General features: G+C 42.5%; 1 protein-coding gene across 1 annotated transcript in view; it reads left to right on the forward strand.

The window, feature by feature from the left end:
- The first annotated feature begins 10,240 nt into the window (after positions 1-10,240).
- Positions 10,241-19,898, forward strand: part of LOC118421143 (pappalysin-1-like) — a 36,889-nt gene continuing 27,231 nt past the window's right edge. Inside the window, exons 1-2 of the mRNA XM_035828303.1 lie at positions 10,241-12,271; positions 18,749-19,808. Coding sequence (XP_035684196.1) covers positions 11,854-12,271; positions 18,749-19,808 — 1,478 coding nt within the window. The 5' untranslated portion in view covers positions 10,241-11,853. The remainder of the gene's footprint in view (positions 12,272-18,748; positions 19,809-19,898) is intronic.

Raw genomic sequence — 19,898 nt, forward strand, 5'->3', positions numbered from 1 at the left:
GCGCGAGCGCGAGTGTGCGTGTGTTATGTTTCCGGACATTGGTGAGAACGTTACACATTAGCATAACGTTAGAACCTATGGATGGATTGTGGTAAAATTTGTAACTAGAATTTCCTCGTCACTATGAGGTATAATCTGCACAAATCGTATTCGTATTTGTTTATACTGACAGCACTTCTGGTGACCTCAATGAAGTGGAGGTATTGTTTTGGTGTCCTTGTATCTGTGTATGTCTCACTTGGCAGATGTGCAGGTGTTTGGAAGACAAATACCATGTTCAATTTGGAGGCCCCTGGTATGTGACCTCGTTACTGCAGCAGAACTTCCGCTTTTTGCGTCTTTTGTCCTGAACTTGCCATGGTCTTGATTTCTTGGTGGCATACAGCTTTATATGTAAGGAGAAAATGATGTAGGTTTGGCCCTTTAGCAGCTTACTGAAAATCTTTCAAGGAGGATAACGACGACGGATTTCCATGATATTCGGTATGCAGGTAGCTTAGATGGAATGCAAATTAGGATTTAATTTGCATAATTAAGGGAAATATTCTTTAATTCCATTGTCTTTCATAATCGGAGCTCCGGAGATAAATGTATCTTACCCGCATGCCTAAAATGATGGAATCCGTTGCTTCTTTCTTCAGCTATTCTTGCTTGAAAGATTTTTACAAAAACACCCATAATGTTCAAATCAAACGTTATAGTACAGGAGCCAAGTCCTGAAAGAGGCCTAGAAATGTGATTTCGTTGCACCCACTTTACAGAAAAGGTTTGACCTAATTTTGTGGTAGAGGGGTCTTTGGTCCTTCACCCAGCATGATTTTTATGGTCAAATTGTGGTATCACTTTTTTGCTAGCTTAGCATAAAGGTAGAACACTTTTTCTGCACAGGTGAAAAATTCAAATTTCCAAGGGGGCAGGGCAAAAAACTAAACATCAATATTTTTCCATCAAAATTGGTAGGCTGGTACAACTTTTCATGGGAAATACATAAATGTTCATTTTTTCCCCAAATTGTACCTTTGTCCAAAAGTTATGGGTCTTAAATGTTCGATTTTTAGGCATTTTTTGTACCAAAAAACGAACTGTTTACTTTGAAAAATCAGACAAGTAATTTTGCTACCTACGGAGCCTTGCCTGATGAGTTAGACCTACCGTCCAAATCATACCCTCCATATCAACCTTTACATCATCAAAATCCGTCAATGCGATCCGGAGATATGAATGTGTGAATGTTGACACATCTGCCATATTCTATTGCCAATATCGTTGCTAAGGCCGTTGCTAAGGAGGTTTTGGATCATACTCCACAACAAAACTGCTATGCAGAACAAACTTTTCCGATGTATTTTGCTCTGGTTATCTCAGTAGAAGTCTAAGGAGAAAATTTGTTATGTTTATTGTTAAATAGATGCAGGAATACTGTTTTTTAACGTCTTTTCTTTCAGGATCAGTAGCAAAACTGTTGCTAAGGCCGTTGCTAAGGGGGTATTCAGTCATGTTTCAAGCAAAATACAGCAGTTGAGAGTCAAGACTTCTGGCACATTCTGCTCAAGTGGTAAGTGAGTAACATGTGCTATCTCTGTGCGATGACCGATGGCCACGTTACCGCATGCAGGCCCTATTTACACGTGCTACGTACGTACTAATTACTCGCTTTACGAGGGGGTGGGGGTGGCGGGGGATAGGGGGATCCGCAGCCCAATGGCAGAGAAAGTTTGACATGCACGTAGAGTTCTACGGCGCGTCTGCGTGCTCCCAAAGTCGTTGGATTCCGTACGATTTCGTACACTATAGTATACGCTATAACACCTAAGAATCGTGTCCATAACTTGTTAAGAACACGAGGTATAAAAACAGGAAGTTCCGTTACAGTACCAAAGAAAGCCGCTAGGGGGCCCAAGATCTAATCACTTTCAGCTTTTGTCACACCCCACCAACACATTAAGTATAAATCAATCCATCCAGCCGTTCATGAGTTATCTTGTTCACAGACACACACACAAGCGCTAGTGAAAATATAACTTCTATGACTATTTCATGGAAGTAACTATGAAAACAAAATGATTCGTTGAGGTTTGAGTATGAGGTCTGAGAATTCTTTTATGACTATGTTCACTGTTCTGTCTGGTGGTCATTTACTACAGAAAACCAAACTTTGGCAATGAATGAAGCATCTTCACTGTTCATTGCTCCGTACTGCTCGCTGTGATCGGAAGTCATTCCTCGGCGCTTGCAGATGGTTTTCCTGAGGCCAGTCGGACCGGAGAAATTATCCTGGTCATTTCCTCTATCAGCACCGGAGAAATTATCCTGGTCATTTCCTCTATCCCAAACTAGTTTTAGATGAATATGACGATTTAGTCTGGTGCGTGTGCCCCTCTGCTCGTGCATCACAATTATTCATACAGTTGCCTATTAAATCTTCAGATTCCTTGATGGAGAAGGAAAGAAAACATGGAAATTATTAGGCTTTCGGACGCTGGCGCCAAGAGAGTCTGGCTCCAAAATTAAACAATCATGGAAATACAGACTGTGTACGCGCAAATTAATTTGCTGCTGGATATTGCTGCATACAGAAGTGACGGAAGGTCTAGACTGAATGGGGTCTGTTGTGACAGATAAATGGAGGGGACGTGGCCTTGGTGGAACGCCACTGCACATATGCAATTCCATCACTCGCTTAGCAAGGTCTATGGGGATATCAAACGTGCTGGAAAGAAATGACTCATTCAGAAGGAAATTTCGCAAGATGCACAATACTGCAAATTGTGAAATGTTCGCGATGGTTTTACGCTTGCGCCGACCACTTGCCGCATTATATCGCAAACGTATACTCGCAAACGTCTTGCAGTGTGTCTCTACTGTCTACTGTTGTTTCCACCGCGATACATTTATCACTACTTATCCTTCATTTATTCTTTCCGTCTTACACCCATCTGAGCGTTCAAATCAGACTTGATATGTCCACATACTTCGGCAAGCATGTATATGGATGTTAGGCCACAGCAAGTAAATTCTATGGATGACATCAGCGCGCTCATTAATTTTCGCCTGATTTCAGGGAAAAAAAAGAATTTGTTTCCTCTTCAGATAGACCAAAATATTGTGTTGTAGCCAAATAATAATACTTGTAGAAGTGACACTAGGGAGGTAGTCTTGACTATAGTTAGAGAGGTGAAACCTGTTGGATAGTTGTAAAAGTGCCACCAATATGGAAGCCATGACTGTAGTTGCCAGCTTGGCATGTGATACCAGTGTACCACACTAGTGTACCACACTAGTATCACTTTTACTACACTAGTTACCTGCATGTATGCAGGTATGGTTTTGATGCTGGTGGAAACTTTTCGGTAGCCGGGGATGTAGGGCGCTGTATCTCGTGAACGGATGGTGCGAGCACGACGATTTTTGGTACGTGGGTTGGGGGTGGTAGCCTGACACTCAGGTGTGATTTTGGGCCTCCTGGCGCTTGACCTTGACATTGAAGGTGGCATTTTTGGTGTTTTTGGGGCACTTCTGGCGCTGTGTGTCCGGAACGATACGCGCGATTGCGACGATTTTTGGTGCATGGGTGGGGGGTTGTTGCCTGTTGCCTAGGATTGACTTTGGGCCTTGTCGCGTTTGAACTTGACCCGGCAGGTCGAATTTTGTGTCCGGGAGGGGTGTTTCCGGAGTTATATCTTCTGAACGGCTGGTGCTGGCGCGATGATATTTGGCACATGTGTCGGCGGTGGCTGAATAATGCTCAATTTTGATTTTGGCGCCCTTGGTGCTTGAACTTGACATTTTAGGTTACCTTTTGTGCGGGCACGGGGCGTGCGCTGTATCTCCGGAACGCAAGGTGCCATTGTGTTGCCATTTGGTACGTGAGTTGTTTGTGGTGTCCTGGTGGTCAGGTTTGATTTTGGGCCTCCTAGTGCTTGAACTTGATACTGTATAGGTTGACCCTGTTTTAGTGTGGTTGGGGCATCCTCCCAATATCTGCTTGGTTTTAAAAACAGATTATGGTTGGGTGTAGAACCATCATCTGGCCTGGGCCACCTTCAATGTATCAGGTTACTTAGTGGCACTGACAGTTTGCCAGATGACGGGAGTGTGCCAGATTATATATCTGTTGGTCAGGTATAATTGGAGTTTGCTTATTACTCTTTGTGGTGTTTCTAGAGCTGTATAGTACTGAGTTTTAAGTTCCGGTACAAGTTCCTTTACCCTGTTGGCAATCATGGTTGAACTTGAACTTAAACAGAAGAAGATGCAATTTTCTAATGTGGAGGAGAACTGTATAGAGTGTGGGCATAAGAGAAAGGTATGTGTATGATTTGTCCTGTGTTTCTTTTTGTTTCTTTGGTAATGCCATTTCCATACTGTATACAGGTAATTTGTTGTTTTGGGCTAGTCATATTCGCTTGGTTTTTGGGCCTGCTTAATCTATGGTACAGGCAGGGTTAAGTGGTGGAGGCTTAGCTTTGTTCTGTTTTAAATTCAGTATCGTTTGTTGCATTTTGTCGCGGCAAATATATGATGAAATTCCCCTTCTAAGCAACTGCTCATTGGTTTGTGGGGATGTTTGCTGGGTGTTTGCTTTGACTACAACAGCTTCTGAACTTTTCAAAGCTTCCATTGCCAGCAGCTTGCCATCTATAAATGGGATTGACAAGGACATTTTTCATAGTAAATTATGCTGTTAAATTTGGCTTAGATACTACAGGAGATTTAGGTTTGGGTTGGATGGATTGAATGAAAATATCATACCACCCTGGGGACTAACTGTTGCTGCTGCATGGGGGCTACCACTATTCATGTTATCTAATGTCTATGGAACTACAGATAAAAGTATCATTGGTCAAATTATGCGAGTAACATTCCGATGTCAAGTGAATAACACCCCAGAAATAAATCTTTAATGAATATCATTGAAAGAACACAAACCAAGGAGACTTAGCAGCTGCATTAGGTCAGTACATTGAAATAGGAAGATATTAGTATATCATGTGACAGAGTAACTACATGTGCATGGGCCATCTGAGACAAAAAAAGGTAGCGTCTCAACAACTTCAAAGTACTGTGGTTGGTTACATACTTAAGAAATCCAAAATAAGTAATGTTCATCCCTGTCCAAACTTACAAATTCAGAAAATGGAATTTCAGAGTCAGACTTTTGCATGGTGCACAACCAACACAGTAAAAAGCTCATTTTTCCAACCACGTACCACAGACAAAAAGGCAAAAATACACAATAGGTCTACAGAAACCCAATACATTTCATGCAGGCCTGAGGTCTACGAACTCTTGTTCACTTCTTTGATACAGGAATGAACGATTTGTTAGTTGCGATGCCACATTTTGTCACTTCAAATCTTGTAATGACGTTTATGATGTCTATTTTCAAAAAAACAGCATCTTGTTAATTTTACCCATCTTGTTTTTTTCGCGCTATGTCATCATTTTTGCATTCTGCATAGGATGTCATCCATAAAATTCACTTTCTGTGGCCTTAGTAATGATAACGTTATTTGGTATCTAAACATGTGTCACTTCCCACTCAAGTACAAGTAAGAAACAAACGTTTTCTTATTATCATGATGAAGCAACGCATCACAGCATAGGAGGAGTCACCCACGTATCTTTTACTTGTTACGCTTTTACGTCGAACAACAAATTCTGAGTTAAGGTGGGGTCACACATGCGTATATATTCAAGTCCGTTTGAGGTGCGTATAACTCTCCTAGTCTCTACCAGGCTCCACAGGTCGCGGGAAAATAGTACACACTGGACAAATATAGATACATAACATGATATGAGTTAGCTGAACGAGAAGTATGGTTAGCAACCCAGCTAACTCGTCTGACATGTTACCTGTTTACGTTTGTCCAACTTCTATTATTTTTCCAACGACCTGTGGAGCCTGGTGGAGGCAAATACTCCCATGCGCGCCTCATACGGACTTAAATATATACGCACGTGTGACCCCACCTTAAACAACAACTCCAACTGTAGACTCCACTGTTATGGTGGAGGGTAATTGTCACGGGAATCCGGAATGAAAGGAGAACAGTTCAAAACAGCTAAACGACATAGCTTAGTTGACACGGTATGCTAAAAACGGCAGAAATATGTAATAATTGAATGTGTATTTACCAACAAGATGAAGTCTTTAATTTTCTCCATGAAAAATGGAGATATAGATTTGGATATGTCTGTAGATGTGTGTCCGTTTGTGTGTGTGTCTGTGTTTTCACATAATTGTTGTCATCATATCTTTAAAATCTATGGTTAGGTATTGGGAAGACGAAGGTCAAGGTCCATTTTGGCCCCCTGGTGTGTGACCATGGTGCTGCAGCAGAACTTCGATCCTTTTAATCTTCTTACCTGGGCATGCTATGGTCTTGATTTTATGATGGTAGATAGTCTGTGATGTCAAGAATATGTGGTGGAAGTTTTATTAATCCTTCGCTTTAAATCATTGAAGTGCCAAATGTAACGGAGAAAAAGATTATGGTTATGAGATATACGTGGTACCAGTTGGAAAAATCATTTTCATTCACATAATTCAAGGTGAAATGCTGTTTCTATTATGTATAAATAAGCATATATCATACGTCTGTATAATCAAATTGAAAAGCTCATTATCATATAGCCAGGCGCCGTACGCGTGGACCAATCAGACGGCGCCGTTCCATGTTGGTTATGACGCCGTAACACATAGATTCCGGCCAGCCCGGTGTGTATCGGTCCTTCTGACTGGTCAGAATGAATCGACACCCACACCGGTGCAAATCGAAATCGGTGTCGGTGTCGATTCATATCAACCAATCAGAAGGAGCCATACACAGGAAAGTAAGGAATATGCAGGCATTGGCAAATCGAAAAGAGCGAAACATATGCCAGAGCATAGGGAATAAGTACAGACTGCAAGGGGGGAATGACTCCTTCTGTTAACATAGATATTGAGTTTTGTTGTTCTAAAAAGCCAAAGACTGCAAAGTTTCGAATGTTTTCTGTGGAAGTTTTGGTTTTAAAATGCAATCTGTAATCTCCTTACTAATGTATGTACCAAAGAACAAATGTGAATTTTCAGAAATCTGACAAAGGAATCCACACGTAACGTTATAGTACCAAGGGATCTATGCGTCATACAGGAGTTTGCAACGTTAATGACCCGATTGTTCCTCGGTGTATACGCCTGGTCTGTTGCTATAACCACCTTCGCTCACTCGGTGGTTTTATGAAAGGCCCAGTTTTATGACACCATATACACCTCGGGGCGGGTCATTCACACTTAATTATTGCCCTTTATAATGATATTATATAACATAATATGATCATGAAACCTAGGGCTATTTAGATGAGTATGTCGCAGCAAAGAAGCGTCGACATTACCCTTAATCATACATGTATGTCTGTTATTGTAATGGTTAACATTATGTGCCCAGCCTGTATAAATTTCCGTTATAATAATACATCATCTCTAATGAAGTCCAGTTATTGAAAACAATGGAATTATACAATTTCCTCATTAATTATGCAAATTAAGTTTTTATTTGCATAACATGTATATCATTATGAACATCTTTGCCTAAGGTACCCGCATGCCTAATATGATGCCAATCCGTCAATCCTTTCTGCAGTTATCTTCTTTGGAATGTCTCGACAAAAACGCCCCTGCAGTTCCAAAATTAAACGTTAGGGGGCTGAAAATTGCCCCACTTTGTCATGACACTAAAAGCTATCTACCACCCAAGTTTCAAGACCATATCAGGTCCAAGACAAGAGATACATAGAAAAAAAATGCTATGATTGAATGTTGTCATTAATTATGCAAATTTGCTCCTATTTTGCATAATTAGTATTTCATTTTGTACAACATTGTCTGAGGTACCTACATACCAAAAATCATGAAAATCCGTTGTTCCCTTCTTGAGTTATCCTCTTCAGAAGTTTTTGACAAAAATGCCCCTGCTATCCCAAAACTAGACGCTAGGGAGCCCAAACTTATGTCATTTCTTTCTGAGCACAAGAGCTATCTAATACTAAAAAATCATGACCATAGCATGTTCAGAACACCGAGATAGCAAAACCGAAAGTTGCGCTGCAGTACTAAGGGGAGCCGCTAGGGGGCCCAAAATCTAATTATTTCCAGCTTTCATCACACACTTCCAACACACCAAGTATGAAACCAAGGAGGTTGAAAGAGGGAAAGGAGTCGGCTCATAATTAGCACATTGCCGCGGCCTTTGTTTTGCCCTGTTAAACCCTGCTGTGTCCCATTGTTCAGGGTGGCCGGCGGCAGTCCTTTGTAACCATGTTTGACTCCCCATAAAAGCCGCATAATGAGCCAGTCATGACCTCATGGCAGCGGCAGGGACCGAGGCCGGCCCGATTAGAAGTCGAAGCCCCTTCGGTTTCCGACAATTTCCTTATTTGGATTGCGCAGTAGAGCTGCGCAGAAATCGGCATTCGAAAGAAAACAACATGGCGATCATGCCGATAGTTTGTTTTTCCTTCTACGACGAACATGGGTTTGTTTACAGCCATTTCTTTGGACTTATGTCATTTTTTTGGCCTTAGAAATATGGAGAAATATGTATAGATTTATGTTCTTATTACAAACATATAGCACTTTTCCAAAATAAACTTGAGGTTTTTACGTATTATACAGGTCTTTGTCGTTCCATTCATGTAGTGTTTGGCGGTGGGCACTTACGATTTTTCCTGGGGTCTTAGCCTTCTTTTTCTGTATCAAAGTTGAGCTTGATAAGGTCTCCATGGATGATCTGGTGCAAAGGGTGAAGTTGGGGCATCAAATAAATCTCCTTGCGAGGCGAATTTTGAGAGGCTAGTTTTCTCGACAAGCTGGACAACATGCCTCTAGATAAATTCTTATTTTTGAATTATTTTCCAAAAAGAGTTAATAATTTTTCTGGGATGTTTTTATCACAGACTTTATCATGATTCCTTCCATCTCATTTAGCCAGCCACCGTATTCGTAGGCTTGAAAACATAATGCAACAGTCCCGCTTGTTTGACTGCAAGTTTCAAGCCTGCCGTGCGTCGGAGATCCTCCGTCATGGGGCTTGATTTCCGTGCTATCGGCATCTATATAATATAATAATAAAGCAAAGAGCGTTGTTGCTGTTCTTCTATCTACAACTCTCAACTTTTCAAAATCGTCCCCAAAGTTATTCTATTGTTATGTTGCCCGGCCATGCTGTTGTCATTTATAATAGAGTGAACAATGAAAACAATGCCGATAGTCGGCTGGGTGTATGTAAATCAAGACCAATTCGCACCCCAATGTTAATATTTTTTTCACAAGTGAGTCGAAGATGGTTGAAAAGGGACAAATTATGAGCCGACTCCTTCCCCTCTTTCAACCTCTTTCAACCTCCTTGATGAAACCAATCCACTCTACCGTTCATGAGTTATCTTGTTTACACACACACAGACACACAGACAAACGCAGGGTAAAATATAACCTCCATGACATTTCATGGAGGTAATAATCAAACTTTCTTTATTGGGTACTATGACTGACTTTGGCTCTCTTGTTTTGTGACGTAGCGTTACTCACATAGTCAGCTCTGGTGTTGGAACTTTGAATGTTGGATAATTACAAGTTACCAAGGTAAAGGGAGTGTTACATGATGCATTGATAATGTAACAATGATTGACATTATTGATCAAATGTAAGTATCGGAACTCCTGACAGAGAATCGCGGAACGATAGGTGCAGTGTAAGAAACAACAGTTTCTAACTCAAATGCTAAGGCTTGCCTAAGCATTTTCACCAACCCTAGCCTATGAGATTCGTACTAACATTATATGATACGCACGAATCACTATGTGAAAACGCACGAATCTTATGAAAATTAGAAAATTAGACGAATCACTATGCGAAAACGTACGAATCGCACGAATCACTATGTGACACACACGAACCTTATGCGATTTGCACAAACCTTATACGAAACAGGGTCACGTGACATTACGTCATTCGCATAAAGTTCGTGCGAATCACATAAGGTTCGTGCGTTTTCGCATAGTGATTCGTTCGTGTGATTTTCATAAGATTCTTTCGTTTCATCATAGTGATTCGTGCGTATCACATAATGTTTGCACGAATCTCATAGGGTTCGTGCAAATGCTTAGGCACCCCTGCACACTTAGTGATAGAAAGCTTACCAAGTTCTGGATGTTGTATGAAATTAAAGAAAACGCTTTAACAAAAGTTCACCTTTATCCGCGGGGTAACCTATATCCGTTGTTTAAAAAAAAAACAAGGCATTTACTTAGGGATGCTTAGTCAACGGTTGGTGGTTTCAAATTGCAATATTTGTTTTAAATCAGTTTGAAGCCACCGTCGGCCGACTTGACATTACAATTACCCCCGTTTCTAAAAGCAACGAATATAGGTTACCCTACGGATAAAGGCGAACTAGTGTTACCACTTCAAGGTCAAGCTGTTGCCAGTAGCAAAATGACTAAAAGGTAAATGTGATTTCATATGTCGATGCCACAGGATAAAGTCGTCTGACATTTCTATCCCATACTGTTATATCCACCAGCAAGCTCATTAATATTCCGTGCAGGTCCATGTACGTGCGACATTGTTCTCTGTGGTAACGTGGTGTAAAACTCGCCAACAACACAGTTAGGGTGGAACCAGCGTAGCTCAATACAGAGCCAGTCTATCGAGACGACGTTGACATAATGAAATTAGGCTTCCTGTTTTCTTTACCGTTGAGGAACTATATTTTTTTTAATGTTGTTGTTGTTGTTGTTGTTTTTGAGTCTCGAAGAGATTGTAGCACTGGAGACCTTTAGAGCTGGTATGTTATGTAGACATCATCACAGCTTTTTGTTCAGCCGAGTTAGACTACATGGATGCACACAAACCGACATGTTACTAAGGTGTTACATTCCGTCAGTTAACCCTTGTGCAGCTTTTTTTAAAGCACTTGCGACCCTTTCAGAGTACAAAAAATCTCTCTGTTTGTAATAGTCAATATGATATTTTCAAGCCAGAACAGCTCCTATGGAAGAGCACAGATGAATGGTCAAGCCCTGCCCACTTTCCCACGCTGCTACGGCGGTCACCTTAGTTCACCTGAGATATTTGGCAGAGTCCATTCTCCAGTAGTCTTACTCTTTCTTGTTGAGGACATGGTAGGCTGGCCGTCACAGGCGTTCCGACAGGATGTTTACGCGCTCGTTTAGAGGATCGTCCGTATGAATGGCCATTAGCTGGGCTTGGAAGGGAAGACTTAAGCCGCTTGCTGCTGTGTAGCAAGCCTGGGGGGCTGCTGGAGATCTCGCCTGCTTGCCAAATCTCATTCAGCTGCCGGAAACTTTTAACTTCTGACAAAGCCGGTCCGAGCTTCGCGTGTGGAGGTCTTGGGGTATCTACTCTCCCCTGGGAGGTTTTCAGTGCGGACGTAGGGTCAAGAGCGGGGGCAGGTGGGACAAGTGTTTCAAAGCATCTACAATATGCAAAAAAGGCATCGCACAGTCATTTGTGACGTACGTAGAAGCTTATCGGGTACTATAAACGCACATCACGCAAAGAGTCGTAATACATTGGACTTACAGTAGCTTGTGTGATGATATTGTTCCTATCAGGATTGCAGCTTTGTGCACCTCAAGTGTGTCCCAAGGGCCAGTTTTGTGTTACCATTCTCGGAGCTTAACCCGTGATCTAATCAGTTACCTCTTCACTGCCGCAAATACCAACAGGCCGCATATTTTGGCGCTTTTCCCCTACGGAAATGTTTAACGGTTGAAACGTGACAACAAAGCGTGTCATCGGCACGCGGCTACATTATATCCATAGACATCCAGGACGTGTTAAACGGCATGTCTTCTCTGTTCTCAGATATGCTGGAGAGAAGGCGCTCGGTCAGGCTTCTGACGCTGGCCTTTTACGTGCTACATGTGATCGGCCACGTGAACCCAACATCGACTCTACATGTCAAATATCAGCAGCAGAAGGCCAAAAGTGAACGTGCAGCAGGCAAACTATTCCAGCGGAGCCAACAGACTTGTACTTCGCTAGACAAGTCGGTTCATCCCGACCATCCCCACCTGCGGCACCCCCGGGCTGCTCCCGGGGGGGACAAGTTCGGAAAGGCGCTGTACTTCAGTGGGAACGAGGTACTCAAGTTGAAGGGTCCCAACAGCGTCAATGACTACTCCACCATCCCGCGAGAGGCTTTCACGGTGGAGGCTTGGGTGAAACCAGAGGGAGGCCAGGACAACCCGGCCGTCATTATGGGTGAGTGTAGCCTTCATGCCAGTCGTCACCTTGACTAAATCAAACCTAGCATTTAGCTGAGTTTCCTCAACACAGCTGGCTGTCAATTACTGGATGTTGTGACGTATGAAGGTAAAGTCGTTACATGTAGTAAGATGCTGATGCAAAAGCTAACGGAAATCGACATTCAACATGATTATTATAACCCTGACAAATTTACACTGGTACCATTTGTTTGATATTTAATTTCAGTTCAATACTATATGCCTGTAACTATTTTAGAGTGACCTTGTCGTATAGCAGCACTAGTAACAATGACAGTTACAGGGTAGCAAACTGGTATCACACTGGAATATAAACTTTCTTTCTTTCAACTGCAGTAGATACTATCAGTCATGATTGGGACTATAGAAGACAAACAAAGAGGACAGGTGTGATCTTGTAACGTTAATGAGCAGTTTGATTTTTTTGCTGACTAAAGCGCCATCATATGCGATGCAATGTAAGATATGGCTGTCCCCGTCCAACCACATAAGATTTGACAACATCAGACGTCAGACCTTAGATCTTTGTCTGGCGGAGGTATGTACAGTTCAAGTACATTGTTTCCACTCTTTGATAAAGCTCCAGGCAGGTGCATGGCAGACGCTGTTTTGCGATGGCTTTAAGAAAGGCAGGTTAAGGCGCATAAAGAAGTTGTTGCAATAGGTTATCGTGAGGCTGACGAATCTTGGCCGATACCGTCTCTTGTACTCCCACAACGACATGGCGTTTCGGACTGTGCCGATGGTATATATACTGCACTGGTAAAGTACTGCACTACGAAAGGTCGGGGAGCAAAGTGAATTCTGAAAATAAAAACATGAAATGGAAACAGATCTACAGTGGATGTCACTTAAAGATAGAAGAAAAATTATGCAAAAGATGACTAATAAACTGGTAGACGTACCAATTTGTAATCAATACTAGTAGAGAGGCAACAGCTCATATCCAGGATTGATGTGTTCAAAAATTCATATCTTCCAAGAACTATCGTGGAATGCTGGCGTACTCCCGGAGAACTCTCATTAGATAGCTTTAACAGAGCTTGCTCAGATATGAAAACCCTAAGCTTTACAGATTAATATACAGAAGCTGGTGTGTTATGTCGTAGGGCATTATACCACCTGTACAGATACATATACAGACGCTTGTGTGTTTGTATGCGGTAGGGTATACAAGTCATACAGATGCACGTGGAAGTTTCATATGTCATGCTTTTTGGCACAACGCTTAGATTGTAAAACTGCCGCAACATTTCATAATCCGAGGCTGCTACAATAATGATGGACTGTACCGAGTTATGTATCTGCACCTGACAACTGCTGTAACAAACTCCCTCCACATTTTCCACTTCGTTTCCAGTCCTTAGTGATCCTTTATTTTGCTGAGTGCTTCAAGTGGCCAAAGTAATGCCCGTGTTTTCTGTCAACACGGACTCCGCCTTGGCTCTTAATTCCGTTGAGCCAATTTGAAGACTAGAAGAACGTTGTTCTACAGTAAAAGCTTTCAATCCTTACTTAAACTTTGTCTGACCCCCTGGGCCCTTTCCACGCCATAATCCGCAAATCCCTCTGCCACCAAAGGAAAAAAATAACGTCTGACGTGAATGTTATGCCTCTTAGTCAACCATGGGAGATTGCCGATCGCAAGCAAACACACGACAAACTGCCGACAACAAGCTGAAGTTTCCATTAGGGATCATTGTACCACTGTGGCAGCGTACCAACTCTCTATCCCCGTCAGGACCTCAGATAAGTGGGTCTCCGACGTTCTGAAAATACTTACTTGGCAATGGAAAGATTTTATTTTGCGTTTGATCTGCCGGAGAATAGCATGTTTCTCTGCAGGAATGCTGGACATGTAGTCTAGGGTTATCCAGACCCAGATGTTAGGTCGGAGTAGGGTGCGTGAGCGCTGCCACGGGGGACATGGATAGCTTAAGGCTAACATCCCAAGGGGAGGTCATTTATGAAAAAGTACACTTGGCGAATCCAAGACAGTAATTCTGAGAACTACCACCGAACCGTCTTCCCTGCTTCTTGTCAAAAGGTTCCGTTCAGCCTCCCTATCGCTGATGCCAAATCCACTTGACTCTCTGACCGAATTCTTGCGTGGCAGGCAAAAGATCTTACGTGAGCGACTTTACCACACATATAGAAGATCATACGAGCATGAAACCACTTGGTTCCACTCGACAGGCTGCCATGGTTTTCGTTACGCTTTGTTAAGTGCTGCTACCTCTCTTTACCCATGCTTTCACAGTAGTTATCCAGAACATCCACGGAGAGATAAAAATAGCTCCCCGGTCGGCAGTGACATATAGGTAAAAATCAGGTTTTTCTATATATAACCTGTTTTCATGGTAGGTTACCTATTTTAACACGCAGATTAATTTGCTATGGCAGGATTGGATTAGTCCTGGTTCATGGGCTGAAGGCTCACAGTACGTTTTTCTCTATTGGAAGTGCAGCAGATAACGGCCGCTGACAATACTCCTATTTCCGTTCCCTTGTTAGGTTGCTTTTTCGCGTGCCTCGTAGACATTAGTAAGTACTCAACGTCCCGAACAAGAACTGTCTATTGAAGTAGTTATAACCACCAACTTATGAAAAGATTGAAATAGTCTCCCTCTGTCATCAAATCTATTACAGCACCCTTGAAGAAGACTACTTCCCAAACCCACTGCGACATAGTTCCCTATGTCGCAAACTGTAGCTTTGGCCAGTCAAGTCTATCCACCAATTTCTACTTTCTCTAGCGACACGTGGAGCTTGGTAGACTCTTTGAAACTTTGAAACTTTATTAGAATAACCATTAGCGGTGGACCCTATTTGTTATCTGTCTAATAAGCAAATTTCTACTACTTCAACTTTTATAGTGACCTGGGAGCCTGGTAGAGGTAAGGGTCTGGGACTGGGTATAGAATGTGTTTGCGCAATCTCTCCCTGTACTGGGAGCGCAAATTATGCTTTGGTGCATTTGGAAATAAGGGATCCCGCCAGGTAGTTTGCGGGCTGTTCCTTTTTACACCCGGGCGCGACCCTTAAGGCGGTATCTAACTGCACTTGGGGCACTGGTGCGGCACTGCACGAACCCCGCAGTGCCGCACCGGTACCCCAAATACAGTGAGATACTACCTTTACGTGGTCCCGTGGGACACCCTGCGGATACCAGGTTTTATTTGCCATACACTGTACCGTGTACAACTGTTGAGCAATGCAGTTCTTTCAGTCATGTTTTTTAGGAGCGCGGCCAGGTCCCAGATTTTCAGAGTTGAAATCAAACCTGACGACAGAAAGATGCTGTAAAGCTAATAGCACAACCCGCCGTACGTAGAAATACGTGCTGTCTACGTGCCAAAACGTGGGCAATCTGCCAGTGGGATCCGTAAGTGGTACCGCCTCCGTACGAACTCGTAGGGAATCCGACGGATTTTGAAGCACGCAGGTCTACACGGCGTAGAACTTTACGTGCAGGCAAAACTTTGTGTGCCATCGGGCTGCGGATTCGCCCCATGTACGTGCCAGGACGGGTGACGCGCCTGCCCTTTACAGATTGAACGCTTTCAGAAATACGTGGCGGACGTGGCCTCCCCCAAAACGTACGGACAAATTACACGTACAGTGGGTTGTGCCCTTAGCTTTACATAGTTGGGAGAACACCGAGAGGTACCCCCGCGGTATCCGGCAGTCCACTAGGACAAATTTGTGGTTTCAGAGCTTTGCTGGAGGCCACAACCCCGACGGGCACCGGCGCAATTGTGATCGTAGCATAAGTCATGCTAGGGCCAAGGGAGTGCTTTATCTAATATCACACGTTTGTCGCTTATCTAAATTCCCAATTAGCAAGCGACAAGAATACTTTACAAAGCACGTGTTCTTGATTATACCGCGACGTTCTGGGGGGGATTGAGATATCTATCCAAAGTTTAAAAGTGGTTTTGCCATTTTTGTATCAATTAAGCAAAAACGCTACTCATTTGCATGTTTGGTATCTGTTTATTTACACTTTGAATAAAAGTTAAACATTTATTGAAGTCCAGTTGTGGAATTATAGATTTTCCTAATCAATGCTCATTAGCATTAGTCCTCATTGTATAGCGATTCTATCTAATTGCACACATAATTGCCCAAGCTACCTACATGCCCCATAAATGGAAATCTGTCGTTCCTGTCTTCATTTACCCTCTTTGGAATATTTTGACAAAAACGCCCCTGCGAAAATGTACTGTTTCACACCAACCCTTTGCAGAAATTCACTTATGCCAAAACATCATCCCACTCCAAAATGGATTTTTAAAAAGTTGGCCGCCCCAATACAAGAACGTTCTCTTCCAGAACACCCATGTCTATGCAAAATGGACCGGTCTATGTGACCCATTTTCCATTCCTAGTGCTAGAGCTACCCCTATACCAAATTCTAGTTCAGGTGGCAAGGGCGTTTTTGTCAAAATATGAAAAAAATGTGCGCCACTTTGTCTTGCCCTCAATCTGCCACCGAAATATCAGATGATAGTGCAGACAAATGAGCCATGACGACCATGTATCATGCCATGCGCATTCCCAAGTGACGATGATATATTCCAGCGGTAACATCAATAGAATACTTCCACTAAAAGTAAAAAGTAAGAACTAGGGCTTCTGAAAACGGCAAAAAAAATCCCCAACTTCAACAATTTCAAGTAATGTATGCCCAAAGTGAAAGTGAAGTTCAGGGGTCACATGACCGTGAAGACACGGTATTTCGCGGTAACACCATAGACTGCAATCTAATATCATAATAGAAAAATATTCGAAGTGGATTTAATTTCGCGGTGAAGTGGTCACCGCGAAAACCGCGAACATTAATCCACCGCGAACATTTCTGCATTTACAGTAGTTTTGTCTAAAATGACCAAAAAAGACGAAATTTTTGAGGCCCCTACAAAAAAGTGAGAAAAATACGCCTGGGTGTATTAGCTAACTCTTCCTGCATGCCAAATTTCCGCGTATTTACCCCAATAATAAAAAAATGAATGCATTTGAAGATTTGGCAGAAGAACACGAAGAAGAGGAGGAAACGCAAAATATAACTAGGGTTTGGCGACCTTATTCCTCCATGAAATATTTACACCTTTTGTACATTTTTTAATGCAAATAACATAGACATTTACATAAGTTATGCCTGGTCATGTTCATCATTGATTAGCTTACACATGGCACAATTAAAAAATCTCATAATTTATGATTCAGCATTTTTGCCATTTTGGCATCAATTATGCAAATCAATTATCAGATGCATGTTTGATATCTGTCTTTTCCACCAGTCATGAATTACATGTGCTACATTTATTGAAGTCCAGATATGGAAAAAAATAGAATCATTTTCCTCATCAATTATTCAAATTGAGTCCTCATTTGCATAGCATGTATATCATTGTGAACATCTTTGCCTAAGCTAACTGCATGCCCAAATTGATGGAAATCTGTCTTTCCTTTCTTCAGTTATCCTCTTTGGAATGTTTGACAAAAATGGCCATGCAGTTCCAAAATTCAACATCCTGACGCCAAAACCTACCTGCAAATCTTAAGACCGTATCATGTCTGGGACAAGAGATTGAAAATGCCATGATAGAATATTCTAATTAATTTGCATATTTTCTATTTTATTTTGCACATGTTTGTCAAAGCTATCTAACGTTACATACCAATAATCATGAAAATCCGTTATTCCTATCTTTAGTTATCCTCTTCGAAAGGTTTTCACAAAAATGCCCCCGCAATTTCAAGCCTAGTTGCTAGGGAGCGCAAACTCACGTCACTTATTCCCGAGCACAAGAGCTATCCAACACCCCAAAATCGTGACCATAGCTTGTTCAAAACGTGAGATATGAAAACCGGAAGTTCCACTGCAGTACCAAGGGAAGTCGGCCCCAAATGTAATCATGTCCAGCTTTCGTCACACCCCACCAAGTATTTTGTATGTTCCTTCTTTAATTGCTCGAGTTTTGATATAATCCAAAGCTGGGGTTAGTTAAGGGGCAAGCACGCTTCCCTCCAATGTATTACAAGATAGGGAGGGGGGGGGGTCTTGTTAAGATGTACACTATTATATCATCCTTATTCATTCATTGGGCTCTCTGGAGATTTAGGATTTAAGATTTGCGTATGATGAACACTTTTTACACTTGTCTTGTCCATCTTGTGCTAAACATCGGGACTTCCTGAACACTGTTAAAGTGTTTATGACACCAGAACACAAAAAATATGCGAATTTTAATGATAATAGTACCATACAATGAGCACAGATATTTCCATCAAATATCCACCTTTCTGATGCTTTTGAATATCATACCATCCAAGATCATACTTCCAGCTCTAGATTTCTGCCACCAGGTAATTGAATCAAACCTTAATTATTACTTCGATGACGTCACAATGAATGCGCTGTTAATCAACAGGTTGTTGATTTCTGTAGGTGTATTCGACGTCTGCTCCATGTCGTCACGTGACAAAGGGTGGTCTCTCGGCATCAACTCTTCAGAGGAGGACGGAGAGAGAGACGCACGCTTCTACTTCCGGTTGCGCACTGACCGTGCCCGCCAGGCCAGTACCATAGTCGCTCACTACCGATACGAGCCCAACAAGTGGCTGCACTTGGCCGCATCTTACAACGGACACCGTATGGCATTGTACATCAATAGTGCAAAAGTTGGCGTCAGTTTGGAGCAGAAAGGAAGTCTGTTTAGCAGAACCTCTAGCAAGTGTAAAGAACTGGAAATCGGAGGTGATCTTGCAATTCGCAACTTCTTTAGAGGCAATTTCGATAACTTTCTGTTGTGGTCGGACTCAGTTCCGCATAGACAGATAAAAAACAACATGCACAACCCAACTATACCCAAAGGAACCAAAAACCTGTTGATGCAGGATGACTTCAGCAATCATGACATGTGGGTAACGACAAATGACAAGAACGTCGAGGTGGTGTTGTCTGACGTACCACTTCAACCACTGGACCTCCGACTCACGGCGCCGCCATGCGGACTTACCGTGTGTGACAATCCGGAGGTGGTCCACTCCCACGCAGAAAACTGGCAACTCCGGGTGCCAAAAGAAGTGCGCTATAGAGTGATCAATGTCGCGGAAGACGACGGGAGAAACCCGACTGTGTCCCGAGAACAAATCCAGTACCAACATAAGAAACTAAACGAGGCTTTCCAGTCCTACAACATATCATGGTCGTTGACCGAAGTGAACATCTACAATACTTCTCTGAGACGCACCACCATCATCTCTGACTGCGAACCGTCTATGGTCGGGAACGGAGTTTGTAATCCCGACTGCAAACACGAGGTAACAGGGAACGACGGTGGAGACTGTGATGAGTTGGAGCAGCAATGTCAAGTGGAGATGGTAGGTGACGGGACTTGTGACACCTCCTGTAACCGAGTGTACCATCATTGGGACGGTGGGGACTGTTGTAATCCTGACACGACAGAGACCTACAGAACGTGCTTTGACCCTTCATCGCCAAACAAGTAAGTAGTTCAAGTTCACCTTTTGTCTACTCTAATATGGAGCAAAGTTAGATTTTTATTTCCAATGCAACCCGAATTGTCGAGTACAGT

Source organism: Branchiostoma floridae, chromosome 8 (assembly GCF_000003815.2).
Source record: "Branchiostoma floridae strain S238N-H82 chromosome 8, Bfl_VNyyK, whole genome shotgun sequence".
Lineage (NCBI taxonomy): Eukaryota > Metazoa > Chordata > Leptocardii > Amphioxiformes > Branchiostomatidae > Branchiostoma > Branchiostoma floridae.